The 19,057-nt window shown below is 42.4% G+C and overlaps 1 protein-coding gene across 2 annotated transcripts in view; it reads right to left on the bottom strand.

Moving 5' to 3' along the window:
- ADK (adenosine kinase) overlaps positions 1–19,057 on the bottom strand; it is a 580,063-nt gene that overhangs the window by 352,839 nt on the left and 208,167 nt on the right. For both annotated transcript variants that reach the window (XM_038744078.1, XM_038744079.1), the window contains exon 4: positions 7,978–8,056. In XM_038744078.1, coding sequence (XP_038600006.1) covers positions 7,978–8,056 — 79 coding nt within the window. The remainder of the gene's footprint in view (positions 1–7,977; positions 8,057–19,057) is intronic.

The raw sequence follows: 19,057 nt of genomic DNA, 5'->3' as shown, positions 1-19,057 counted from the left end.
TCATTCATTCAGTTGTATTTATTGAGCACTTACTGTGTGCAGAGCACTGTACTAAGCGCTTGGGAAGTACAAGTCGACAACATACAGAGACAGTCCCTGCCCAACAACGGGCTCACAGTCTAGAAGGGGGATCTTGTACATGTACTTGTAAGCCCATAGTAAGCACTTAACAAATACCATCATTATTATTATTTTATAGGTACACATAATGACTTTGGTTCTCGCCCTCTATTCTACCCCCTTCCCAGCCCCATAGCATTTATGTACATATCTGTAATTTATTTTTTTCTGTCTGTCTCCCCCGCTCTAGACTGTAAACTCATTGTGGGCAGGGAATGTGTCTGTTGTTGCGTTGTACTCTCCCACATGCTTAGTACAGTGCTCTGTACACAGTAAGCGCTCAGTAAATATGACTGTATGAATGATCTACAGATATTGCATAAGAACAAGACTTGTGGTTGACATGTCAGATTAGTGCCCTGTGAGGAGAGAGACTGCAGCAGAGGCAGCATTACATAGCCGCCATCCTTCTGTATCACCAAATTATGCTGACTGGGGTCTGTAGCACCTGCCCTCCCCTCCAGGATACTTATCAAACACTGTACTAATCACTGAGTTGATTTAAAAAAAACGATCAGATCAGGCATAGTCCCAATCACACCTAAACCTGACAATTTATTTTATTTCCATATTACAGATAATGAAACTGAGGCCCAGACAGGTTAAATGATTTGCCCAAGGTCCCACAGCTGGCCCGACTCTCAGTCCTAAACTCTTTCTATTAAGACAGGTTACACCATCGGTCCGGGATAACTAAATTTCCTAGATAGTGTCAATAGTTTACAACCCCCGCAAACTGCAGATTATTTCCTTAATTGCACATTTATTTCTGTCCCCCCTGGACCGGCAGTTATACCTGTGTCTAGCCAGAGAGGCCTAAAATATTAATATAAATGTTCTGAAAACAGGCAGGTAGAAAAGTTCAGTTTCTCTGCATGACAAATGGAAAATGTCATGGCTGCCCTAAAACCTGATCATTACCTTTAAGCTTTCTCACCAGACCCCAAAACACTACAACTGAATTACCAGCATGGGTTATACATTCATTCGTTCAATTCACTGGAATTTATCCAACACCTGTATGCTAAGCATACGTTTGCAATTCATGGCTAATTTGGAGACTCAGAGTAATAATGACTTAAGGAGACTAGTGCTCAAAATTCTACGGTCGCCACTTCCAACAATATAGGAATGGACCTCCCCCTTCACTCTCCTGTCAAGACTTGTCAGGTCTACCTCTTAATTTTTACCTCAAAACCAATAGAGGAGAATTAATGAAAGAATCAAGGAAAACAGTATTGGTGTTTAGGTGAGAAGATGACCCACTTGACTGGATATATATCAACATATTTTCTAGTGCCTCCAACTTGTAGAAAACTTTTAAATTGTAACTGAAAAAAAAAACAAAACAACAAACAATCCCTGCCATGTTAATTGCAAACAGACGTAAAATTGTGGACAGGAAGCAGTATTCTCCCACTTTATAATGAAAGAAAAATGTCGCCTGACAAAACCTGTTGAGAAAGAAGTTTTAGAAAGCAGGCTGATCAAAACTGGAGCCACGCCACCAGAGAATTCACGTGGTGGTCCAGGTGGAGCAGAGGGCAGCTAAATGCTCTTCCTCCAACAAGCCGTCCCCGATTTGTCCCTAGTTGTACAAACCCAGCAGCATCCCCCCAGGACTTCTGCACTTATTTATACACATCCTGAGCATGAGTATTTGGTATATGTCACTTAATCCTACCTTTATTACTAATAATCGTGGTACTTTTAACTGCTTACTAAGTGCCAGACACTGTACTAAGTATTGGAGTAGATACAAGGTAATTGGGTTGGACACAGTCCCTGTCCCATCTAGGGCTCACCGTCTTAATCCTCATTTTACAGATGAATTACTTAAGGCACAGAAGTTAAGTGACTTGCTCAAGGTCACACAGTAGACAAGTGGTCAGGTCCTCCTGACTCCTAGGCCATGCTCTATCCACTAGACCACGCTGCTTCTCATACTTTACTTGATTTCTCTATTTGGAATATTTTTTATGTCCCTTCCCCCCACATTGATACAGCATGGCCTAGTGTTTAGAGGATGGGCTTGAGAGTCAAAAGGTTCTAAACCTGGGTCCGCCACGTATCTGCTGTATGACCTAGGACAAGCCGTGTAATAATAATAATAATGATGGCATTTATTAAGCGCTTACTATGTGCAAAGCACTGTTCTAATAGCTGGGGAGGTTACAAGGTGATCAGGTTGTCCCACGGGGGGCTCACAGTCTTCATCCCCATTTTACAGATGAGGTAACTGAGGCACAGAAAAGTTAAGTGATTTACCCAAGGTCACACAGCTGACAATTGGTGGAGCCGGGATTTGAACCCATGACCTCCTACTCCAAAACCCAGGCTCTTTCCACTGAGCCATGCTGCTTCTCTAACTTCTCTGTGCCTCAGTTCTATCATCTGTAAAAGGGGGATTAAGACTGTGAGCCCTGTGTCAGGCAGGCAATGTTGTCAAACCCAATTATCTTATATCTACCCCAGTGCTTAGAACAGCGCCTGGCACATAGTAAGTGCTTAACAAATACCACAATTATTAAAAGCGTAAGCTCCTTGTGGGCAGGAAAGGTGTCGCTTGGCTGTTTAGAACTTCCCAAGCGTTTAGTACAGTGCACTGCACCAGTGGGTGAGCAATAAATGCTTTTACTACTTCTACGGCTCAGTGGAAAGAGCCCAGGCTTTGGAGTCAGGCATCATGGGTTCAAATCCCAGCTCGGCCAATTGTCAGCTGTGTGACTTTGGGCAAGTCACTTAACTTCTCTGTGCCTTAGTTCCCTCTTCTGTAAAATAGGGATTAAGACTGTGAGCCCCACATGGGACAACCTGATCACCTTGTATTCCCCCAGCACTTAGAACAGTGCTTTGCACATAGTAAGAGCTTAACAAATACCATCATTATTATTATTACTCCCCTCGAGGGCTACTTACCTTAGCTTTTGCACAATAAAGGTAAGGAATATGTATGCTGGTAACCTTGTTGAATACTGTGTAATGAAATGTTTAGGGAAAAGGAGGTCTGGGAAGCAAGTCAAGGTGCAGCTTTTCAAACCCCTATCTCTTAAAAATGGAATAATGAGCACCCAAACAAACATTTTGGGCAATAAAATTCTAAAATGAAAGTTGATGGCTTCCTCCCTTTTGCTGTATGCAATCTGAGGTCAGGAACTCAAGCCTAATCTGCTACTCTGAACTTCCTAGAGTGCAACAGAGTGTTCCGCACCAAGAGGGAACTCCGTAAATAACTGTGAAGAAAAACTCTGAAAGTTTGTTTCTAAATAGATTTGATGCTGGCAAAGAAGTGGCAGATAGGCTTGAAATGCAACAATATGCCCTTTGGATGTCATATAAAAAAATGGGACATGAAGACTTAAGACAAAGGTACTTTTCACTCTTAAAAATCTCACAAAATTTATCTGGGTATAACAGAAAAATGATTAAGGCGGTTAGGACTGAATTATTTGAGATGTAGAGCATGAGGGATGGGAGCTACTGAATGTGTTAAAGCCCAAGTTGCTGGTCGTGGCTGTGGAGTTTGGCATAAATGAGTAGGAAGGTTTCAGACTGTAAGCACATTGAGGGCAAGGAACGTGTCTGTTTATTGTTATATTGTACTCTCCCAAGTGCTTAGTACAGTGCTCTGCACACAGTAAGTGCTCATTAAATGTGACTGAATGAAGATTGGTCTCTGTGCAATGAGGCAGAGCCAGTTCTTTAGCAAACCAGGTAGCCCTTCAATGAATGCTTACTGTGGCTTTCACACAGGACAGGACTGAGCCTATGTCCCCACAGATAATAATAATAATAATGATGGCATTTATTAAGTGCTTACTATGTGCAAAGCACTGTTCTAAGAACTGGGGTGCTTACAAGGTGATCAGGTTGTCCTATGGGGGGCTCACAGTCTTAATCCCCATTTTACAGATAACTGAGGCACAGAGAAGCTGACTTGCCCCAAGTCACATAGCTAACAACTGGCGGAGCCAGGATTTGAATCCATGACCTCTGACTCCAAAGCCCGTGCTCTTTCCACTGAGCCACGCTGCAGGACTGACCATATGTTGAGGTGGCTGATTTGGCAAGCCAAGAGAAGGGCAGTAAGGCTTTTCGGGGACTGATCGACTGAAACATCCTTATGTGAACTGGTCGGGGTCTAAGTATTGGGAGAGATGGGGTTCCAGAAGGCTCCATTCCAGAAGAAATGGAGAACAGTTGAAGGCAGTGTGCACAGGTGTCTGAGGAGAATGTATCACTGTCTATCTTTATTAAGAGTCTAGTGTGGTGACCTGACCTGTTCACTAAAGTGTTCGTCTGCTTTGCTAAAGAACCGGACCCGCTTCATTACCCAGAGCCCAATCTGAATCCTCCCTACTTGTTTCTGACAAACTGCATTGCTTGACTGACTGCCTGGATGTGTTCTGATTTTCCCAGTTTCCATAAAAGGATTTTTAGGTAATTATGGATAAGCATCACCTGGAGTAAACTAATGTGGAAGAAAACCTCCAGAAAACTGGAGGAGAAATGGAAATCTTTACTTCTGCTGAGTGGAGAAGATGCCTGAGGGGGCAAGAGAGAGGAGAATCAATCAATCAATCAATCAATCGTATTTATTGAGTGCTTACTGTGTGCAGAGCACTGTACTAAGCGCTTGGGAAGTACAAGTTGGCAACATATAGAGACAGTCCCTACCCAACAGTGGGCTCACCGTCTAAAAGTCTAAAAGTCACAGTCTATCCACACTCACTCCCTTGGTGAACTCATTTGCTCCCACGGGGACGGGGACATTGCTTGCATGTGCCCCTCTAATTTTTTTTTTGTACTTGTTAAGTGCTTACTCAGTGCTTGGGAGAGTACAATGCAACAGAATTAGCAAACAAATTCCCTGTGAATAATAATAATAATAATGGCATTTGTTAAGCACTTACTACGAGCCAAGCACTTTTCTAAGCCCTGGGGGAGATACAAGGTAAACAGGCTGTCCCACTTGGGGCTCACAGTCTTAGTCCCCATTTTACAGATGCAGTAACTGAGCCACAGAGAAGTTTAAGTGACTTGTCCAAAGTCACACAGCTGATGAGTCACGGAGCCGGGATTAGAATCCAGGACCTCTGACTCCCAAGCCCGTGCTCTTTCCACTGAGACACGTTGCTTCTCTAATGCCCACAATGAGGCTTACAGTCTAGAGGGGGAGACATATAATGTATAATTCAAAGATATGTATGTAAGAAGCATGGAGAAGTATAGAGAAGCAGCGTGGCTCAGTAGAAAGAGCCCGGTCTTTGGAGTCAGATGTCATGGGTTCAAATCCTGGTTCCACCAATTGTCAGCTGTGTGGCTTTGGGCACATCACTTAACTTCTCTAGGCCTGTTATCTCATCTGTAAAATGGGGATGAAGACTGTGAGTCCCCATGGGACAATCTAATTACCTTGTATCTACCCCAGTGCTTAGAACAGTGCTTTGCACATAGGAACTGCTTAATAAATGCCCTTATTATATTATTATTATAAGTGCTGTGGGATTGAGTAAAAATCAAATGTCCAAAAGTCACAGATCGAGGTGCACAGATTCAATCGTATTTATTGAGCACTTACTGTGTGCAGAGCACTGTACTAAGCACTTGGAGGAGTACAATATAACAGAGGATGCAGAAGGGAGAGCGAGCTGGGGGAAAGAGGGCCTAATTGGGGAAGGCTTCTTGGAAGAGATGTCACCTTAGTAATGCTTTGAAGGTGGAGAGTGGTGGTCTGGAGTATATGGAAGCGGAGGGAGTTCCAAGGGGAGGATGTGGGAAAAGGGTTGGCAGTGAGACAGATGAGATTGGGGCACAATGAATGAACTAGGGCTAGAGGAGAGGAGTGTGTGGGCTGGGCTGTAGTGGGAGATTTAGTGAAGTGAGGTAGAATGGCTTCAACTATCATCTCTGCGCTGATGACACCCAAATCTACATCTCCAGCCCTGTTCTCTCTCCCTCCCTCCAGGCTTGTATCTCCTCCTGCCTTCAAGACATCTCCATCTGGATGCCTGCCCACCATCTAAAACTCAACACGTCCAAGACTGAACTCTTTATCTTCCCTCCCAAACCCTGTAACCTCCCTGACTTTCCCGTCACTGTAGACGGCACCACCATCCTTCCCGTCTCACAAGACCGCTACCTTGGTGTCATCCTTGACTCTGCTTTCTCATTCACCCCACACATCCAAACCCGTCACCAAAACCTGCCAGTCTCACCTCCACAACATCGCCAAGACCTGCCCTTTCCTCTCCATCCAAACCACTACCTTTCTCATTCAATCTCTCATCCTACCCCTCCTCTCCCTCTCCATCCCACACACCTTACCTCCTTTCCCTCCCCACAGCACCTGTATATATGTTTGTACGCATTTATTACTCTATTTATTTATTTATTTTATTTGTACATATTTATTCTATTTATTTTATTTTGTTAATATGTTTTGTTTTGTTGTATGTCTCCCCCTTCTAGACTGTGAGCCCGTTGTTGGGTAGGGACCATCTCTATATGTTACCGATTTGTACTTCCCAAGCGCTTAGTACAGTGCTCTGCACACAGTATGCGCTCAATAAATATGATTGAATGAATCCATTGGTGGCTGCAGTGGTGGTTGGCGAGGCTATGGGGTTTGCCTTAAGGAGCCTGAAATTGTCCCGTCACAACACCCTGCTGATTGTAGTTTGTATTTTGAGTATGTATCCTTGCCTTTTATGTTGCTTTAATATTTGGTTGTTTCTTTGCTCCTCATGCGTCTTTCTCCGGTCATTCAATTATATTTACTGAGCGCTTAACTGTGTGCAGAGCACTGACAACAATAAACAGTCACATTCCCGGCCCACAATGACCTTACAGTCAGGGTGCCCAGGGTGCGGAGAAAGGCGGGAAAGAGTCATCAATCCAAATAAATAAAATTACAGATAAGAACATAAATGCAGTGGGGCCGGGAGGGGGGTCATTTCTCTCCCTTCACAGTCTAAGATTGGGAGCTACTTGAGGGCAGGGACTGTGTCTAATTCCCATCGCGATATAGTTTCCAAGAGCTTAAGGTGCTCTGCATACATGATGAGAGCTCAATAAATACTACTACTGCTACTACTACCACTAACACTATGTACATACCTGTACTTTACTTATATTATGCCTGTTTCCCCCTATAGACTGTAAGCTCATTTTGGGCAGGGAATGTGTACGTTTATTGTTATATTGTACTCTCCCAAACACTTAGTACAGTGCTCTGTACAGAGGAAGCACTCAATAAATACAACTGGCTGGCTACTATTACCACCATCACCAGATGCTTTAAACGTCTTAAGGGACATGTCTTTTCCTTCACGTATACCCTCGTAAGCATTTACTTGAGTGAGGCTTGGGATTCAATGAAAGATGGACTGAATTCTAAAGTCAGCTCTTTAGCTGAAGAAGGAAATCTCGTTTTGAGGAATGTTATTTAATCTATTATTATCTTGAGGCTTGTAAACTGGTACTTGAAAATGAATTTTTCCAGGCATCCTAACCTCCCGCAGCAATCCAATTCAAAGTGCCCCTCTTCGGTGGGGCTGCTTTCAAATGAACAAACCTATCAACTACTAGCTCTTAAAAAACTATTATGGTGAAAATGAACACCATATTGACATACAGAGAACATAAGAGAATAAAAGAGGAAAAGACCGAAGATACGTTCCATTTAGAAATTCTCCTACAAGGGATATATACCTGTCATTGTTTTCAAACGATAAAGCTTAATCTATTATTATGTAACAAATCCCTTCTTTAACAATGAAACAGAGAACTTGGATTAATAAGATGGAATTACTTAAGGCACGATTGTCTAAAATTCAATTCCTTGAATGAACTAACCTGGGCAACTTTAATGGAATTCTGAGTAGATCCACCAGCATGATATTCAACTTTAAACTTTTTCACAAGTTCTTCAAACCTGCAAGAAACCACAGGGAAAAAAAAGGTTATAAATTTCTGCAATTTTTCATAACATGCAATGTTGGGAGCACTTATATTAGAAATGAATGAGTTCACACTATAAACTGGAAATGTAAACATGCCAACTCTTTCACTAGGCCATAGCTGAGAAAAGCAAACAAATGAGTAGTATATTCTAACCGCAATAAAAAACGAACTATTTGCTGAATTACAACACAAAACAATTTGACAAGCATTTTGTATGCCTAAGAAATGCATTTCATAAAAACAATATCTTATTCAAGCATAGCATCTAGACAGGAGAACCCTTGGAGATTACTACAAGTCATTCTTTTGCCACTCCAAAAAAAAATGCCATCGCCCCCACATTTCAAGTTTTCTTCCTTGATCAATATTATTTAAAAATATTTAACTTTACTCAGAAAATAATCAAGGTGTGGTCTATGGCATCTTTAAATTTACTTCTCATTACAAAAAAGGACAATATTCATAGCCTAAAATTCCAGTGAAACCTATTGAAATTGTGGCTATTTCACCAAAATGCCCTCCTCTCATTGGCTTTGCCAGTCCCATTTTGAGCAATGAGGCTTTTCTGTCAGAAACAGGGACAGCCAGCAGGATGGGAGTTAAGCAATTCCACGTTTTAGCCCATATACTTCTTGATTTGTAAACACCCATCATTCCTTCTCTCTGCCTTCAATTATCCATTCAGTGCTAATCGTTTCAGTATATGAAGCCACTCCATCTCCTCAGCTATTTTGCTTGTCCTTACCCATATGTTTTTTTAGTTCTATTCTGTCCTTGCTAAAATGAATCAGTCAGTCAATGGTATTTATGGAGCACTTACTGTGTGCAAAATGAAGCAATCAAAACTCCATGCAGGGGTGCAGGTACTATTTTATTTTGTATTCCATCCCCTTTTGGATGTTCCCACACACTTCTGGCCTTTTTGGCTACCACCAATGATTGAACAATCAATAGTGACTCCAAGTACTCTTTTCTGTGTCGTGGCAAATAGGCTAGATAGAGCCTATCATGCCATTTTTGTTCATTCATATACATTCGTATACATTCTTCTGATTTAAAAGAAATTCCAAAGTTTTTTTGTTCCACACCCCTCTGGAACGTGTAATAATAATAATAATAATAATAATAATAATAATAATAATAATAATAATAATAATATGTGACAAGCACCATTCTAAGCACTGGGGTAGATATAAGGTAATCAGGTTGTCCCACATGGGGGCTCAGAGTCTTAATCCCCATTTTACAGATGAGGTAACTGAGGCACAGAGAAGTTAAGTGACTTGCCCAAAGTTACACAGCTGACAAGTGGCGGAGCCGGGATTAGAACCCACGACCTCTGACTCCCAAGCCTGGGCTCTTTCCACTAAGCCATGCCAAGCTGCTACACACACACACACACACACACCCCTCCTCCCCAAATGACTACTGACATGCAAAAGACAAACTGAAGTAAATAATGATACTGGTTTCAAAGAAGACATTTTCTTCAGGAGTATGCAAATACATAGGAAAACATGCTCAACACAACTTTCCCAGATTCTGAGGTTTAATACAATCACTGACTTCATAAGCATGTGTAAAATTTAACTTTTTTCTCCTTGCTGTTGGAAACTTCTACAACTGCGGGTTTATGTCACTTGTGGGAAAGTTTTAAACTAAACGTGCAAACAATATAAAGCTAAAAGTAGTCCTTAGAATAATTTTCACATCAAGGCTCCAGGAATGTCATTTCTAGCATTTAGGGATGCACATTCTGGCCAATTTAAATGAGGGATTTACTAGATATTGACTCAAAATTATTGTAATGATTATATTGAATTACCCAAACCTAAAATTCTGGGCAGAAGACCACGTTCAAACAGACTATTAGCTAATTCCCTTTATTTTCTGTCTCTTCTTCCCAATTTTCTACTCTCTCTTCTAAAGTGTAACAAAAATGATTGTAATGGGATTTTGTGGCCATTTTATATTTTGCAAAAGTCCTTTCTTGTTGCAATTGCCGACGCCTTCTTTGGAATCTGGAAGTCTAGGCCGCATTTTCACCCCCAGAGATCAAGGAAGGCCTGATGAAGCCCATCCCAGAGACAGGAAAAGCACCTGCCCTGTCCATTGTTTTTTGGGGGCCCCAATTTGTGCCTGGAAGGCAGAGATGCAAGATGAGTACTGGCTGCCTGATTCTGGGGTGAGTCCATGGCAAATGCAGAAAAGAGGAGATGACTGCCCTATTCCTGATCCAACTTTAGAGATGAAACCCAGGCATCCCAAAGTTCTCATGCCACTTGAACGGAGCAGACTAAGACAGGAGTAGGCTGGATGTGTAGGGATAGACTAGCTTCATAAATGCTTTGACTGCACAACTGAACAGACCCACGGCAAGAGGTGAGGCTGGATACGAAACCAAAGGGCTGAGAAGAAAGGAAAAGAACAAGTGGGTAGCATCCGCTCGAGGAGTGCAGACAGGAATCGGGGTAGGGAGATGGGACGACGGGGATCGGGAATTAGAGACAGCCTTTTGAGTGTAGGGGAGAGGTGAGCAAGTTGGAAGGAAAAAGAGCTAGAGCCATTGAGACTGAAAGGAAAGGAGTGCTATCACCAAAGGATAGAATTTGCCACGTTCTTGTATGGAAATCAGAAGAGAACTGAAAATGAAATAGTCGCGTACTCCAAAAAAAACCTCTATAATTGGCATGCTATGCAGCAATCAATCAAGCTACCATATTTATTGTTCACTCATTCAATCATATTTATTGAGCGCTTACTGTGTGGAGAAGTACTGTACTAAGCACTTGGAAAGTACAATTCGGCAATTGCTGCCCACACTAGGCTTACAGTATAGAAGGTGGAAGACAAACATCAGAACAAGTAAAACAGGCATCAATATAAAGAAACAGAATTATAGCTATATACATACGTGCTGTGGGGCGGGGAGCTGGGGGGTGGGGGGGAGAGCAAAAATGAGCGAGTCGAGGTGTCTCCCAATGGAGGGGGAGCTGAGACTCACCTGTCTACTTGTTTTGTTGTCTTTCTCCCCTGTCTAGACGGAGAGCCCGTTGTTGGGTAGGGATCGTTTCTATATGTTGCTGATTTGTACTTCCCGAACGCTTAGTACAGTGCTCTGCACACAGTAAGCGCTTAATATGATTGAATGAATGAACGAATGAATAAATGAATGAATGAATGAATAGGGGGGCTTAGTCTGGGAAGGCCTGTTGTGTACTAAGCTCTTAGGAGAGTACAACAGAAGAATTGGTAGATATGTTCTCTGCCCACATAAAGCTTCCAGTCTAGAGGGGGAGACAGATTACAGATAAATTACAGATATGTAAATGAGTGGTGGGGGCCCAGAATGGGATGAATGAAGGATGCAAAGCCAAGTGCAAATCCAGAGGCACCGTGGTTCAGTTGAAAGAGCACAGGCCTTGGAGCCAGAGGTCATGGGTTCGAATCCCAGCTCTGCCAATTGTCAGCTGTGTGACTCTGGGCAAGTTACTTAACTTCTCTGGGCCTCAGTTACCTCATCTGTAAAATGAGGATTAAGATTGTGAGCCCCATGTGGGACAACAGGCGCTTAGTACAGTGCTCTGCACACAGTAAGTGCTCAATAAATACGATTGATGATGACAACCTGATCACCTTGTAACCTCCCCAGCGCTTAGAACAGTTCTTTGAACATAGTAAGCGCTTAATAAATGCCATTGTTATTATTATTATTATTTTTATCATTAAGTGTAAGGGCGACACAAAAGGCAGAGAGTGCTGAAGGAAAATGAGGGCTAAGTCAAGGAAATCCTCTGGGAAGAGCTGTGCTTTTGATAAGAATTTGAAAATAGGGAGAGTGAAAGTCTGTCAGATATGAAGAGGGTGGGAGGTCCAGGCCAGAGGCAGGATGTGGATGAGTCGGCCCCAAGACAGGCAAAATCTAAGAACAGTTGCCATTAAAAGAGCGAAGTGTGGGCAGTGGGTTCTAGTAGGAAATCAGAGAAATAAGGAAGGAGGGGCCAAAGATGATTGAGCGCTTTAAGCTAATGGCAAGGAGTTTCTGTTAGATGCGGAGGTGGATGGGCCACCGGAGGTTCTTGAGGAGTGGGGAAACGTGGACTGAACAAGTCTGTGCAAAAATGATCCAGGCAGCAGAGTGAAATATAGACTGAAGCGGGGAAAGACAGGAGGCAAGGAGGTCAGCAAAGAGGCTGATGGAGAAGTCAAGATGGGATAGGATAAATGCTTGGATTAACATGGTATTAGTTTGGATGGAGAGGAAAGGACAGCATTTAGTGATATTGTGAAGTTTGAACCGGCAGGATTTGGTGACAATGAATATGTGGGCTGCAAAAGGATATGAGCCTGTTGTTGGGTAGGGACCATCTCTATATGTTGCCAATTTATAGTTCCCAAGCGCTTAGTACAGTGCTCTGAACACAGTAAGTCCTCAATAAATACGATTGAATGAATGAAAAGAATAATGCCACAGTTATGGGTTTTAAGACAGGGAGGATAGTGATGTTGTCTACAATGGAGAAGCATTGGAGAAGCAGCGTTGCTCAGTGGAAAGAGCATGGGCTTTGGAGTCAGGGGTCATGGGTTCAAATCCCAGCTCCACAAATTGTCAGCTGTGTGACTTTGGGCAAGTCACTTAACTTCTCTAGGCCTCAGTTCCCTCATCTGTAAAATTGGGATTAAGACTGTGAGCCCCAGTGGGACAACCTGATCACCTTGTATCCCCCCAGCGCTTAGAACAGTGCTTTCAACATAGTAAGCGCTTACAAATACCATCATTATTATTATTATTATTACAATGGTGGGAAAGATAGGGGGCTGGGGTTTGGTTGAGAAGATGAGGAGTTCTGCTTGGGTAATTTCGGTTTGAGGTGTTGGCGGGACATCCAAGTAGAGCTGTCGAAGCCAGGAGGAAATTTGAGACTACAGAGAAAGAGAGAGAGCACGGCTGGAGGTGTAGATTTGGGGTGTGCTTTTGATAAGAATTTGAAAGGGGGGAGACTGAAGGTCTGTCAGATATGAAGAGGGCCATATAGAGATGGTAGTCGAGGGCCATAGGAGCAAATGAGTTCTCAGAGAGATTGTAGTTGAAGCCATGTGAACAAATGAGTTCTCCAAGGGAGTGGGCGTAGAGGGACACTATACTCTTCTAAGTGCTTAGTATAGTGTTCTGCATACAGTATGTGCTCAATAAATACGACTGATTGATTACAACACTGAGTTGGGATACACAATCCCAGCCCTCAGAGTGCTTACTACACCTCCACCTTCCACATCAAGCAAAAACTAATGATAGGTTTCAAAACTTGGAGAAGCAGCATGGCCTAGTTTTTTTTCCTTTTTTTTTCAATCATCATCATCATCATCATCAATCACATTTATTGAGCGCTTACTGTGTGCAGAGCACTGTACTAAGCGCTTGGTAAGTACAAATTGGTAGAGCACGAGCCTAGGAGTCAAAAAGAACTGGGTTCTCAACCACTTGTGTTGTGTGTGACCTTGGGAAAGTCACTTTGCTTCTGTGCCTCAGTTACCTCAGCTGTGAAATGGAGATTCAAACTGTGAGCCCCATGTGGAACATGGACTGTGTCCAACCTAATTAGCCTGTATCTACTCCAGCGGTTAGTACAGTGCCTGTCACATAGTAAGCACTTAAATACCATAAAAGAAGGTTGTCTGTCAATTAATCTCCCCAATAACGTGTAAGCCCAGAAGGTCAAGGAATGCATGTGCCACTTTTATCTCTCTGGTTGTAATAATAATAATAATAATAATAATAATAATAATGATAATAATAGCATTTATTAAGCACTTAATATGTGCAAAGCACTGTTCTAAGCACTGGTAAGGTTACAAGGTGATTAGGTTGTACCACCTGGGGCTCACAGTCTTAATCCCCATTTTACAGATGAGGGAACTGAGGCACAGAGAAGTTAAGTGACTTGCCCAAAGTCACACAACTGACAAGTGATGGAGCCGGGATTTGAACCCATGACCTCTAACTCCAAAGACCGGGCTCTTTCCACTGAGCCACGCTGCTTCTCTACTTTCCCAAGCACTCAGTATAGTGCATTGCCTCCAGTGGGAGCTCAATAAATACTATTATTACTTCCACCATTATTTCTTACCAGAGCCACAGACACCCATAAAAATTTGCCCTACCAAAAAAAAAAAACCAAAAAAAAAAAACTATTGCTATCTAAGCCTGATTGTGAGACTGAAGGGGCATAATAGAATTCTTCAATAATAATGGATTTGGAGACCAGCAGTTTCACGTAATCAGGGGTAGAATGGTACTTTATAAAAAATTCTTCCCTCCATCTTCTGAGACCTGGTGTTTGCACTCCAGCTGCTGTCATTTATTCAGTCAGTCAGTCATATTTATTGAGCACTTACTGCATTCAGAGCGCGGTAATAATAATAATGGCATTTGTTAAGCATTTACCATGTGCCAGGCACTGTTCTAAGTGCTAGGGTAGATGTTAACAAATTGGGTTGGACACAGTTCCTATCCTACGTGGGGCTCACAGTCTCAATCCTCATTTTTGGATGAGGCAACCGAGGCCCAGAGAAGTACAGTGACTTGCCCAAGGTCAAACAGCAGACAAGTGGTAGAGTCAGGATTAGAACCCATGACCTTCTGACTCCAAGGCTTGTGCTCTACCCACTATGCCATGCTGCTTCTGTACTAAGTGCTTGGGAGTGTATGATAATAGAAACATTCTTTGCCCATAAGGAGCTTACAGTCTAGAGGGGAGTGAGGACCTATTGTGCACTGTTCCCTTCCTCCACACCAGAGAAACTAGAAAACTGTTCCTAATCATTCCTAAAATGAATAAAAAATAAAGAATAGGCATATACCTTGGCCTTAGAATTCTACAATGTCAAAACACAATGATAACCTTTCACTTGTAAGAAAGTGGCACTAATCTGCAAAATTCTATGGTATTTTTCACGTCAACTTTGTAGCCACCGGCACTTTCAACATATATTTAGTCAAATCAACACACGCATTACATTTTAATATCTTGGTAAAGAAAATGATAGTGGTGTGGATTTTATTTCCATAATATATTGTTAGTTAAAAATGAATGGATAATAAGACACTTGCCATAATATGCTACCCATGGGAAGACAATTAAGAAAAAATGCACAAAATTACTCCATCTGCTTTTCATGGATATGCACACTACTAATTATCTATCATGCTGATGTTAGACAATTACAACCTCAATTGATTGCAAGTTCCTTAGCTTTAAAAGGGGAAAAATATTAGTCAAGATAAGCCTTCCAACAGCTGCTTCTGAGGAGAAGCAGCATCTACGGAGACAATAGTTTTAAAATAATTTTGATGTCTTAAATTTTTATATTTCCTATTTATGGAAATGTAGTCTCCAAACCATGGAAGTGCAAGGGAAGTTAGAGGGTTAAATCTGCAGCTATTGAAAATAAGATGAAGACACTCTTTCCTCCTACCTGGAATATTCTGGAATGACCTAAACAAGTGTCAATTCACAGACGATGCGGAAACGACTTTAAGCCATTTCGCTTTCTCTACCGTGTAAACTATTTGACCAGGAGAGTGGATTTATATCTTCTTTTTAATAAAACAAGGAGACGGAGACATTTGGTGCATATAATTATGCCCGCAGTGAAGCAAAATCTAGTTGATAAATTTTCCTGAGTGTGAATTTAATGGGATAACTGGCATTTAGACTCTGCTTTTACCTTACTATTATGAGCCACATCTGAGAAGAGACAAAAGCCCAGCAAAATCCCAGGGGACAGATTGAGAGGAATGCTAATTCTCTAACTACTCTGTATATAAAACGATCCATGTGTATCAATCCAGCACCCTGCCTGCAGAATAACCTTGCAAGAATACAGAATAAAACTGAGCAAATCTACCCCAAGTTTTGGGAGGCAATTTCTATGCTTTAGTTCAGTAAATGAGAAGTGGATGAGAAATGAATATCAAGATGTATTGGGATAGCGTGCCACACTTAGAAAATGTTTGACAATGATTTAATGACCATCTGACTCCCTCTAAAGTTCAATGAATGGCAATTAATGCAGGTGTTGCCACTTTCTTGCATATGGTCAACTTAAGGGCAATTATGGAACCATAACGCAATGATTTCTGAATGCAGCAAGGCACAGAATCAGTGAAGAAAACAGTTTTTGACTTTTGAAATAGTAGGCATAAAGGCAGTAGCATTTATTGGACACCCACTTGGTGCAGTGCACTAGACTAGGAACCCGGGAATAAAGAAATGACATGTTCTCTGTCCAAAAAGTTTATATGAACATAGAAATATTTCCAACTAGAGCAGTCAAAATTAATTGAGCCAACGCATATACATAGGTACTAAGGAGGGGGAAATAAGTTCATAAGTGCTAGATTAGCTGAAAGGATGATATATTAATAATGATAATAATAATGATAATAATAATGTTGTTATTCATTAGGCACTTACGATGTGCCAAGCACTGTTCAAAGCACTGAACAAGCAGCATGGCTCAATGGAAAGATCACGGGCTTTGGAGTCAGAGGTCATTGGTTCAAATCCCGGCTCCACCAATTGTCAGCTGTGTGACTTTGGGCAAGTCACTTAACTTCTCTGGGCCTCAGTTACCTCATTTGTAAAATGGGGATTAAGACTGTGAGCCCCCTGGGGGGACAACCTGATCACCTTGTAACTTCCCCAGCTCTTAGAACAGTGCTTTGCACATAGTAAGGGCTTAATAAATGAGCCCATTCCTTCCTCTCCCCTTCCCCATCCCTCCGCCCTACCTCCTTCCCCTCCCAACACCTGTATATATGTTTGAACAGATTTCTTACTCTATTTATTTTACTTGTACATATTTACTATTCTATTTATTTTATTTTGTTAATATGTTTTGTTTTGTTGTCTGTCTCCCCCCTTCTAGACTGTGAGCCTGCTGTGAGGTAGGGACCGTCTATATATGTTGCCAACCTGTACTTCCCAAGCACTTAGTACAGTGCTCTGCACACAGTAAGCGCTCAATAAATATGAATGAATGAACGAATGAGTAAATGCCATCATTATTATTATTATTATTACAAGGAAATCAGGTTGGACACAGTCCCTGTCCCACTTGGGGCTCACAGTCTCAATCATCATTTGACAGATGAGGTAACTGAGGTAACTGATGCATAGAGAAGTGACTTGCCCAAGATCACAGAGTAGACAAGTGGTGGAGCCAGGATTAGAACCCATGTCCTCTGACTCCCAAGCCTGTGCTTCTCAGTATGGCAACAAGGTGCCTAAAAATTATTCAAGTAAAGTTTCTTGGGTGAGGTGTTGAATATGGGGAGAGCTATTCTCCATTTAATATGGGGAGGGAGGGAGCGCCAAGTCAAGGGAGTTGTGTGAATGAAGGGACAGAGGAGGGAGAGTTGAGATTCTAAGCTTTTTGAGGTCAGGGATCATGTCTACCAACTCCATTGTGCTCTCCCAAGTGCCTAGTACAGTGCTTTGCACTCAAGAAGTGCTCCAGAAATACCACAGATGGATTGAGACGAAGGTGCAAGGTTGGGGATGAAGAGTGTACACAGGTAAAGTGGGGCGAGGTGGGGGAGAATTTTGAAACTGATTGTGAGGTTTCACTACATCTCCCTCCTTATTGATTCCCACGTCCATTGTCCCCGGTGGCTGTTTCAGCCACCGGGGACAATGGATGTGGAAATCAATAAGTGAATGAAACACCCACTTTTAACTCCCTCCTCGAACAACTCCCAGAGCAACCACCACCCCATGCCCCTAATCACCTTAGAATATACTTCATCAACAAAATTGAAACCATTAGGCTTAAAATATCCCAGGTCCTTCCTCCACTCTCCCATCCTTCCCATGACTATCATCATCAATCGTATTTATTGAGCGCTTACTATGTGCAGAGCACTGTACTAAGCGCTTTCTATCTATCTTGAGAGACTATCATCTGCCTCCTCTTAAATTCTAGCGCCCTCCACCTAGGCCTCTGACTCCATCCCTTCCCACCTTATCGAAGCAATTGGTCCCTCCCTCATTCCTTTCTTGACCACAATCTTCATTCACTCACTTTCCAATGGCTCCATCCCCACTGCATTCAACCATGCTCACGTAAACCCTACCATAAAAGAAATCCTCCTTAATCCCATGGCACCCTCCAGATATCACCCCATCCCCTATTATTCCTTCCCGAACTCCTTGAGTAAGTTGTCTTCACCTGCTGCCTCCCATTCTTCTCCTCCACCAACCCTGTCCTCCCCTCAAATTCCCTATCACTGTAGACAACACCACCACCATCCTCCTTGTCAAAAGCCTGTAACTGTGGCACTATCCTCAACAATCTAACATTTAACCCACACAGTCAAATTCTGTCAGTTCTACCTCACCACATCTTTAGAATCCACCCTTTCCTCTCCATCTAAACTGCTACTATGCTGATCCACGTTGCTCAGTGGAAAGAGCACGGACTTTGGAGTCAGAGGTCAGGGGTTCAAATCTCGGCACCGTCAATTGTCAGCTGTGTGACTTTGGGCAAGTCACTTAACTTCTCTATGCCTCAGTTACCTCATTTGTAAAATGGGAATGAAGACTGTGATCCCTAAGTGGGACAACCTGATTACCTTGTATCTACCCCAGTGCTTAGAACAGTGCTTTGCACATAGTAAGTGCTTAATAAATGCCATCATTATCCTTCTAGACTGTGAGCCCGTTGTTGGGTAGGGACCGTCTCTATATGTTGCCAACTTGTACTTCCAAGCACTTAGTACAGTGCTCTGCACACAGTAAGCACTCAATAAATACAACTGAATGAATGAATGAATGAATCAGCCTCCGCAATGACCTCCCTGTCTCCTATCTCTCCCCTCTGAGCAGAGTGGCCAAATGGGAAGAACATGGGCCTAGGACAAAGAGGATCTGGATCCTAATTCCAGCTCTGCCATATACCTGCTGAGTGA

Source organism: Tachyglossus aculeatus, chromosome 3, assembly GCF_015852505.1.
Source record: "Tachyglossus aculeatus isolate mTacAcu1 chromosome 3, mTacAcu1.pri, whole genome shotgun sequence".
Classification (NCBI taxonomy): Eukaryota; Metazoa; Chordata; class Mammalia; order Monotremata; family Tachyglossidae; genus Tachyglossus; species Tachyglossus aculeatus.
This window is presented reverse-complemented; position numbering and strand designations above follow the sequence as displayed.